The sequence below is a fragment of the Pteropus vampyrus genome, unplaced genomic scaffold (genome assembly GCF_000151845.1).
Source record: "Pteropus vampyrus isolate Shadow unplaced genomic scaffold, Pvam_2.0 Scaffold575, whole genome shotgun sequence".
Lineage (NCBI taxonomy): Eukaryota > Metazoa > Chordata > Mammalia > Chiroptera > Pteropodidae > Pteropus > Pteropus vampyrus.
This window is the reverse complement of record NW_011889356.1, coordinates 380,463-390,089: the sequence shown is the minus strand read 5'-3', so window position 1 is coordinate 390,089 and position 9,627 is coordinate 380,463. Positions and strand designations below refer to the sequence as shown.

Genomic DNA, 9,627 nt, shown 5'->3' with positions numbered 1-9,627 from the left:
TAAAATGTTTTAGACACTGTGTGAAGCAACAAAACAAAGCAAAATGCATCTGTGGGCCATGTCTAGTTTTAGTTCCAAACTGGCAAGTGCCACTGATACAGGAAATGGGGTGTAGGGGCTGGGGCAGTTAGGGAATACCTCCCAGAGAAGATGGACTCTTACTACCACCTGCAGGATGAGAACAACTTAGATGGAGAGTGAGAGAGAAAACGACATCTCCTGCAGAAAGAATTAGATGGGCAAAGGCACAAGGTGGTAGTGGAAGTCAGTGTAGGTTTGCTGGACAATCAGAAGGCAGATATGGTTTCAGGGCAGAGTGGGAAGGCTTCTCAACTCACCAAATTCAGGCCTAAATCTCTCAATCCAACAACTCCAGCCTCCTCTAGTGCTTAAATCCCTTCTAAAACATTTGATCTATTGCTTAACCAGCCTAGGTTTGGGTCACCTCCCACCAGGGGGACTCATCACTTCTGGATCTGACTCAGATGCAGCCGGCATCAGAGGTGAAGAGTTAATGGAGAATAACCAGATTATCTGGGTTCTGATACCAGCTCTCCAGCTCCTTACTGCATGTCCCTGGAAAAGATCCTTCATTTCTCTCTGGGCCTCAGAGTGAATTGTAATAGTACCTAGTCCATGAGGCTATTGGGAGGTTTTAGGGGATCATGCACTTACAGGGCATTTAGTACAGTGCCAGGCACATAGTAAAAGCTCAGAAATAGCATTAAGAAAATTAAAACGGATGTCTTCCAAATGTCCCCAAGGATAGTGACTTGGTACCTGGAATCAGAGATACCCCCAGGGCAGAGGGAGTAGAAGAAGTGGCCTTTTCCAGCTTCCAAACTGTGGCTGCAACCCCCTAAGTCATTCTGACAGCCTTTGCTTAAGCCCTGCAGCCATCCATCCAGCTGGCCCCAAGGGTAAGTCTCCCAACTGCGGTGGCTACCAACTGTTCATCTTTTTCCACCCAGGGGTCCAGCTTATTATGGGCATGCTGTCTGAGAAGCCAAGGTCTGGGACCCCTGCTGAGGTGGCGGCCTGTGAACGAGTCCAGCAGAAGGCTGCAGTGACCCTGGCGCGTCTCAGCCGAGACCCAGATGTGGCACGGGAGGCTGTGCGACTGAGCTGTAAGTGGTGCTGGCTGGAGTTGGGGGCTCGGGGATGGGAGCAGCCCTGATTTTGCAATGGCGACAGAGGACTCAGAGCAAGAGCTGGCTGGGGTGAGCCCCACCATGAGTGCTGGGAAATGCTGGGGTAGAGGCTCAGGACGCAGCCCCTAGTCTAGTTTATAACCTGAGGTGGAAGCAAGATAGTGGAAGGGCCTGAAGAGGTTTAAGTTGGCCAGAATGGTGACTCACCTGCAGACTTTCTGTTAATTATGACCCCATTCACTCATTCATTTCCTCATTCATTCACTCATTCAGTTATTCACTTACTCCTTCATTTATTCATTTGTTCATTCACTCGTTAATTAATCCTTTGCTTACTCATTCGTTAACTCATTCATTACTTTATTCATTATTAACTAATTTTTTAATTCACTCATTATATCGCTCATTCATTTAGTTAGTCACTTATTTACCCAGCAAAAGTTTTCAGATCACCCACTCTATGCTAGTTTCTGTGCTGAGTGCTAGGCATATAACACTGACCATAACATTGTCCTGACCACAGGGATTTCAGCCCTAATGGGATGGCAGATATGGAGAGAAACATTTGCACTTGGATGTCATAGAGTGATGGTCAAAGCATGGCCATAGCACATTTAGTAACCTACATTTATCTGAGTGGGTCAAAGAGTGTTTTAGCAAGGAGATGAGTCTTCAGCTGTGGTTTGAGGTGTTATTCTGATGTGAAGGCTGAGAAAGGGTGCTCCAGGTAGAGGCATGAGAATGGGCCTGGCAGTGTCACCTATCGTACAGACACAGGGACAGCAAGAGGTGGTCCTGGGACAGCAGAACCTTGCAGCTTTGTAAAGTCTTTATGGAGGCTAAACATACAGAATGGTCTATACTGTCTACCATTTATTACTATCTTATAGTGAGTTGTTTTGTTTTGTTTTGTTTTTTGAGTGAAAAACTCAATTTGCATTCAAAAGCAAAGTCATTTATTTAATTTTCTTTTGTAAAGATCTAGACAACATTATCCTATGCAATCTGTGGTTCTCTGTAGTTTTAGCTATAATATATTTTCTGACTGATAGGCAATTGGGAGGAACAAAGGTACTTTAGCAGTTACACTGATAAAGATATAAACATTAAACATAGCTCTGGTAAAATCAGAAGTACCTACACAAAAGTATCTCTCAGAGAGCCCCATACTACCTTCTGGTGTAATATTAACTGAATTCAGTCCTGGCAAGTATTCTGGCTCTTCCAGGTTTGGGTTAGATGCCACAGCTCATCCTGACCCTCACCAGGGTCTCTTTGCACCTGAGGGAACAGAAGGTTTCCACCACAAGCTCCTCCAGCTGCATTCGGCCCCCTTCCCCATCCAGTTGGGCTGAGAGGGACCCTGGGAACTACTTGTTTCCACAGACCTCCATGCAGAGAGCTGTGTGTGAGAGAGGAGAGCTCCTCTGACTTAGGGCTGGGCCCCGTCCAGGGCTTGAGGTTCCCCATGTCTCACACAGGTATGTCCCGCCTCATTGAGCTCTGCCGGTCACCCTCTGAGAGGAACAGCAGTGACGCCGTGCTCGTGGCCTGCCTGGTGAGTTCTCAGCCTTCCCCCAGATTTCTCTCTGGGTTTTGGGATTGCAGACCAGGGGCCAGGAAAAGCTGGCTATGCCGTGGTTGTCTTGGGTAAGCCATTAAACTTCTCCGGGCTTCAACTTTTCTCTATAAAATGGTGATAATAGTAATACTATTTCACTTAATTCATAAAATTATGAAGAAAATTACATGAGGTTATATATGTGAAAGATGGGGGGCTGGGGAACCCCTCCCCCATGCTTAGTAACTATGAACCTTTGAGGTTCTAGGAAATCTTAACAGTGATCAAGACCAGAGTGGCTGGCTGGAGGAACGCTAGGTGCTGTTAGTGATGTCATGGTGCTTGCAGCATGTGGGCGCTAGGGTATAGAAGTCTACTGCCTTTTCCTAGCTGGATGTGGTGAGAAAAGCCTTCCTTTTTCTTTGGACAGAGCCTCTCTGCTGGTGCTCTTCCTGCTTTGCAGCTCTCTCTTCCTCTATGGAATAGGACTGGAGACAATAGGACAGGACAGAGAGTCAGCCAGCTACCAGGATCTTCACCCTGAACCAAGCAAGTGCATCCTGGGAGGTCCCCACTCAACTTCTTGATGCTTGGGGTACTCATTAATTCATCCAGTAGCACCAGATGGGGAAATGCATGCTTCGTCTCTGTACTCCTTCCTGCCTTGGCTGTAATGAATTCCAAAGCAGGACAGCTTTTAGTCGGAAGCATCAGGGAGCAGGGAAGCCATTGTATAGACAGGCCATTTTACTTCCAGAAGGGAGTGCCAGATCCTTGATTGGTCCTCAAAATATGCAAGACAGAAGTGATGGATCTAGAGGTCCCTTAAGCTATTTCACAGTAAAGCCTCCTCCTCACCTGTCTTTTTTTTTTTTAACTGAACTCACCTTATTTTTGGAAGCTCCTGATGGGCACTGTATGGTGATAGAAAGAACAGGGCATTACGGTCAGATACACCTGTCTTGTTTCGTCATTAATGAGTTGTGTGACATTGAGTAGTTCCCTAAGTGCTATAAATTATATTCAGTAAATATTTACTAAGTGATTCTAGGTACCATATACTCTTCTAGGCTACAGGGATATTGCTGTGAGAGAGAGAAAAAAAGGTAAATCTCTGCTCTCATAAGGCTTTTATTCTGGTATCTACAGAACAACCTTAACCTTTTTGGGGCCTTTGTTGATCTGGTGAAGCTTATGGAACCTTTCTCAGTATAATGTTTTAAATGCATACAACAAAATACATAGAATTAAAAAGGAAACCAATTATATTAAAATAATTATTAGAATATTTAAACATGTGATATATATTATATGTACTTTTAAATAAATACATTAAATAAGAGCTATTGTACCCTTGACTGGCAATGAGTGTCAATGATATTTGAAGGTATCTACAACAACTGTCATAGGATATGGAAGTATGTGATTTCTACTGGTGAACAAGTCACAGGGATTGCTGAGACTTCAGGATTTATTGCTACATTCACAACTGAAAAAGAGGCTAAGTTTCAGTTAGAGGTTGTTGAATGTAAAGATGTATTTTTTTCATCCAATTTCACAGATCTTAATTCTGTTTGGTCTAGTAAGTCAAATGGAGAGAGATTAATAGCTGGCACACACATAATAATTGGTCCCAATTACCATTATCTTCAAAGCTCGGACAGCCAGCAACTGCCTGACACTGACTAGGCCCTGAGGAAAGATTGGAAAACTATAAAGCTCCATTTGGATATGTGGGTTTGTTATGATTCCTTTTGCATTTTTATTATTAGTTTGAAGAACAGCACACAGAAGGGCTTGGCCACTATCCTTGATCTCTTAAAGGGCTTTCCAGTGAAAAAGGGATTAAATTTCTCCTTGTAGATGAGTTGTTGGAGGCTAAAGAGAGCCCCTCCCTCCCTAATCTACCCTCCATGTGACTGCTGGGCTAATTTTCCTCATGCTAGTTTACAACCTTGACACTTCGATAAACAACCCTCCCATGGCTCCCCATGATCTATGGCCTACTGTCTGCGTGCTCAGCCCTTTGCATTGGCCTCTGACCCACCCCTGGGCTCTGAAGGCTTCCCACTGCCTCTGGGCCCTGTCCAGCCTGGGCCTTTGCCTCAAGCCGATGCCCTTTCTACAGCTCTGCCAAGTACCACCTTCGAGGCTCAGATGGAAATCTCTGTCCTCCATGAAGCTTCCCAGGAGCTCCCCGTGCCCAAAGACAGGGAGCAAACAGTGTGCACCTGGGCCTGCCGGCTTGGATTTTGTCTTCCCCGGTAAGAGGCGAGTTGTTAGCCGGTGTTCCAGTGTTAAAAGGGGAGGCTCTTGGAATTCAAGCATGGGCCTGCCTGACACGGCAGGTCTTGATTTTTGACCAGGCCATCTCCTCTCCAGCCATGCTTTCTGCTCCCATGTCTTATGGCCCAGGTCTTGCTACCTTGGCTCATGGGGGAGATTTATAGGTCCCTCCCCCACTTCAACCTAGAACCTTCTTAGGGTCAGGGTCTTTTTCCTGTTCTTTGTACTTCCATAGGACCTCGGGTTCAGTAACTATTTCTGGCCTGGCTGAGGGACTTGGAGACTTTTTTCCACCACTGGCCCCACCTGCCACCACAGCCCCTAGTGCCACTTGGAGCCCAGCTTGGTGGATGGCGTGAAGGCTACCTCTCCTGCCCATTTCCAAGGCCACCTTAGTTTCAAGCCTCTTCAGGTGGAGGGAGGACATTTCAATTATCCTCTGCTATGTCTGGAAAGTGGCAGTGCAGATTTCCTCCTGCAAACAGAAATGATTTTTCCTTAATGAAGTGGCTGTCGATGAGCTGCTGGGCTTGTTTCCTATGGGGGTGTTTTCAGACTGTCTGGGCATGAGATCCTGGGATGACTGGCTGTTAACCCTTCAAGGAAAGCAGAGGCCGAGAGAAAGGCTTCAGAAGGATGGAGGTACTTTGAGCCCATGTACACTGAGGAGCGGGTGCTCCCGATGATTTGGGTTCATGTCCTGCAGACTTTCTGAGGACCCTGGGGAGATAAGGGTGTCTATTTGCCTCTATGCTTTTTCAGGTTGTTACGGCGCGAACAATTCTGAGACCCACGGAGCCAATTGAGATTAATTATGAGCCTTTATTAGCCGGCCGGCGACTGACTCTCTACCACGCAGGGCTAGAGGAGATCAGCCCCGAGCTTTCAGAGGAGGCAGCTGATAAAGCTTGAGACCATATCCTGAACAAGCAAGCAGATTACAGAAGTGGAAGTTGGCTGTTAGCATATCTTTGCCCGGAACAACACCCTTAATTAACAAGTGAATGGATTACAGAAGCAGACATTGGCCACCTTCATATCTTATACAATACACTTCCTAAACCACACACAAGCAAGTAGAACAACTCCTGATATCTAAAGATATTTCTTCCCTGTAGCTGACTTAGCTAGTTTGCTCCCTTGAAAATTTTCCACCCTTAACAAGGTCAGTTTCTAATTCTCTCTCTCTCATGTTTTGTTTTGCTTTTCTCTAGAGGTTGCCTCCTCTCTTCAGAGTTTCTCTCTCCTTCTTTCCCTTTCCCCTTCCTGTCGTTCTTTTTATCTCCCTTAACCCTCTCTCACTTCCTCTCTTCCCTCCTCATCTGGCCTCCTCGCCGCCTCCTATCTCTCTCCTGTGATCTTCCCGACCCCCAGGGTACTCTCTTTTTCTTCGTTACCATCTCCCTTTCCATCTCGCTTTCATGCTTGTTCTCATTTTTTTCACCGGTTTATCTTTCTTTTTGTTTCTATGTTTCCTTCTTGTTTTGCTGTTGTCTCTTTTTCTCTGTCTCTCTGCTATTTTCTACTACCTCATTTTCTCTCTTCACAGGTCTGTTTTCTAATTCTTTGTCTCTCTTCCCCCCTCTCTCTCTCTTGCTTTATTTTTACCCCTGATGATGTAAAGTCCTCGCATCCTCATCTGCTAATGATTCCTGGCTTCTTTTTACGCAACTCAAGGGTAATGGAGTTATTTCTCCAAGTTGGATCGAGAGGAATCAGAAAGTGCCACAGAGTCTGCCTCTTTAGCCCTTGGGGAAGTCATACCCTGGAAGAGGTAGGACACGCTAGTTAGAGACAAGTCTCCTAGAGTCTACTTCCTGCCACCAGTTTTTCAGACCCTGCCCATGTGCCCAGAGGCACATGTCCCTTCTCCTTTATCCAGCTTGGACATGGCAGTGCCTGTTAATTTAATAACAAACTTAAGTCATCCTCTGTTCACCAGCTTGGAGATTTCTCAACAGTAAGTTACTTCTCATGTTTAAGTAATGAGCTCTATGCCTGCCTTGTACTCAGGATAACCTAGTGTCCTGCGTTTTCAGCATCCTGACTGTGTGTAAAGGTATGAGGGCCCTGGAGCTGAACCGCTGTGTATTCTAGGGAAGTCCACTTTCCCTGGCTGAGCCTTGGTTTTCTTATTTCCAAATTGAAGATCATGATATTTACCTTGCAGTGTGCTGTAAGGGTGTGTTGGCATTCCTTCTTTGCTTCCTCTGCCGTTCCAGGTATTACCCGCTGTCTTTGTTTCCCAGGGAAAGACATCCTTAAGCTCTCACCTTGTTTTCTGATGTGTATAGACTCTAAAGGGGGAAGGAATTAATATTCATTGAGCACTTAATATGCACCGCCTCAGATAACCGTAAAAAGGTCTAGATCGGTACACAGCTCACGTTTGCAGTTTTAGGTAGCTCTAGCAGCAAGACTGAATTATAAAGCACTTTGTTTCGCAGACATTTCTTGAGCCCCCTGCCAACCCTTGTTCTACCTGCTGTAGATACAGAGAAAAAAAAGAGTCTCTACCCTTAAGGAGCTCAGAGTTCAATGTGGGAAATAAATACCTAAAAACAGTTGCAGTCAAGTGTGAGAAGGTTGAGGGCAGCCCAGGTGCTGTGGATGCACAGGTAAGGGAGGGGCTGCCTCTGCCTCAACGAATCAAGGAAGGTTTCACAGAAAAGGTGACAGTGGGCCAGGAGCTGCCAGATGAATGCAACTGCTGGCTAGAAAAGAGTGAGGAGGGACTTTGTGTCATTAAGAAGAGCTGAGCAAGGGCATATGGGCATCAAATGGGATAGCATACTCAGAGAAGAGTGAAACACTCAGTGTATGGAGACTTGGGCAGTGGTTTCATTCTCTCTGCACCTCTCCTGTTCATCCCCATATTGGTGGCAGAATCTCCATCTCCTTCAACTTTGTGACTTGCTTCCTCTCTCTCCTCCTTCCCATCCCATAGTGCTTTGCACAGAACCTTGCTGAATTCATGGATAAATGAATAGCCCTTGCAGTTCTAAGTTTCCTCTAGGGACCTGGAAGTAGGAATATAACTCTGCTATTGCTTCTGGCAGTTCCAGTCTCTAAGATAAACAAATTTTGAACTTAAATATGTCACTAAGTTGACCAGATTCTTAAAATGACAGATCTTGAAAACAACCAGTTTCCTAGGATGACTGAAAAACCAAGATAGCAAGACAATTATTAAGATCATGAAGACTTTCAGATGACATTCGCCATGGTGACCAAGGTACAAATGAAACCAGATGACTAAGTATTAAGTTTGCTATGGTGACCAAAAGGACCAGATCACTAAGATGTCAAGGTGATGAGCAGCTCAAATTGCCTGGTAAATGAGCCACTTCCTGAAATACATCTCTCCAAGCAGTTGAAGGAAATACATGCAGCTGAGCAGGAATCAGTCTGACTGGTGTCATCTCTGTTTTCTCCCCAGGCTGCTCTGCGTAAATTGGCTGGAGTCTGCCCTGAAGGCCTTCAGGACTCTGACTTCAAGCAGCTGGTCCAGCCCCGGTTGGTGGATTCTTTCTTACTCTGCAGCAACATGGAGGAGAGTTTTGTGTAGTGGGTGTGGCCGAGGAAAGGCATTCAGCCCTGTTCCGATGCCCCCTCTGAGTACACCTGTGAACACACCTGACTACACATCAACCCCCTCACCTCCTTATTTATATTTAATTTATTTTTTACATGAAATGGACAGAGGGTTAAATACTCTGGCAACATCATCAGGCAGTCTGTGTTCCTTGGGAGTATTTTTTGTTTTTATTTTTTGACTTCTGTGACTTTCCAGTTACAGATGTTGAAAGGCATAATGGCTAATATGACAGATTGTCATGAGTGATTTCACTTCGTATTGATTTCTCTACTCTCACTATATAATCTTGCCTCATTTTTTAAAACTTAGGAACCAGAGTATTATAACTGCCCAGCAGTTTTTTTAAAGTTGAATTTGTTCTTTCTAAAAATTTTAAATGAATTTCATAGTTTGACAGAATATACTAGAAGGAAAGTTTTATTCTTTAATAAATGGAATCATGCAAAATATGCTTGGATTTTCTGTTTAAATTATGTCTTAGACTAACTTCTTGGTTTCCAAGGTTTCATGCCACAAAAAATTTTCAACTATTGAAATTGCATAGAAAGTTGTATTGTTTTCATAGATACATAATTGTGTCAAGTTCTGAGTGATTTAATGAGGAATCAAAAATATTTCCAAAGTCCCCAGACACTCTGTTTCTCTTGGCTTCTTTGCTTTTGTGTAACCTCTTGGTGAACAGCTTCCTCAAAAGTATACTTGAAAGTAGTGGTGTGCTGGAGCTGGCTGATGCCAGCTTGCAAGGGACAATTGTGAGGATCTCTTCTCAATTTCACATTCAGTGACCTTATGTTGGTAGCTTGAAATTGGCAACAATGTAAGTATTTACACCACAAAAATTGGTAGATGCTACAAATCAGAGCTTTGTTATTTTTTTCCAGAGAGCTCGTTTACCAATTCCATTGCTTGAAAGTATCACAAAAATCTGTGAATCCTTCTGAAAGGTTTAATATCCTCATATCGTGATATAATTTTATGCAATTCAAGAAACCTTTCTTGAATTCCATTACATCAAGTGGCTAAAAAAGAAA

At 44.4% G+C, this 9,627-nt stretch overlaps 1 protein-coding gene across 2 annotated transcripts in view; it reads left to right on the top strand.

Annotated features, from left to right (window-relative positions):
- The window catches only part of INSC (INSC, spindle orientation adaptor protein), a 121,894-nt gene extending 113,304 nt beyond the window's left edge, over positions 1–8,590 (top strand). The window contains exons 9-11 of one of the 2 annotated variants that reach the window (XM_011384402.1): positions 972–1,127; positions 2,633–2,709; positions 8,438–8,590. In XM_011384402.1, the coding sequence (XP_011382704.1) occupies positions 972–1,127; positions 2,633–2,709; positions 8,438–8,566 (362 nt within the window). In that variant the 3' untranslated portion in view covers positions 8,567–8,590. The remainder of the gene's footprint in view (positions 1–971; positions 1,128–2,632; positions 2,710–8,437) is intronic. The other variant, XM_011384400.1, reaches the window with a different exon arrangement.
- The last annotated feature ends 1,037 nt before the right edge of the window (positions 8,591–9,627 follow it).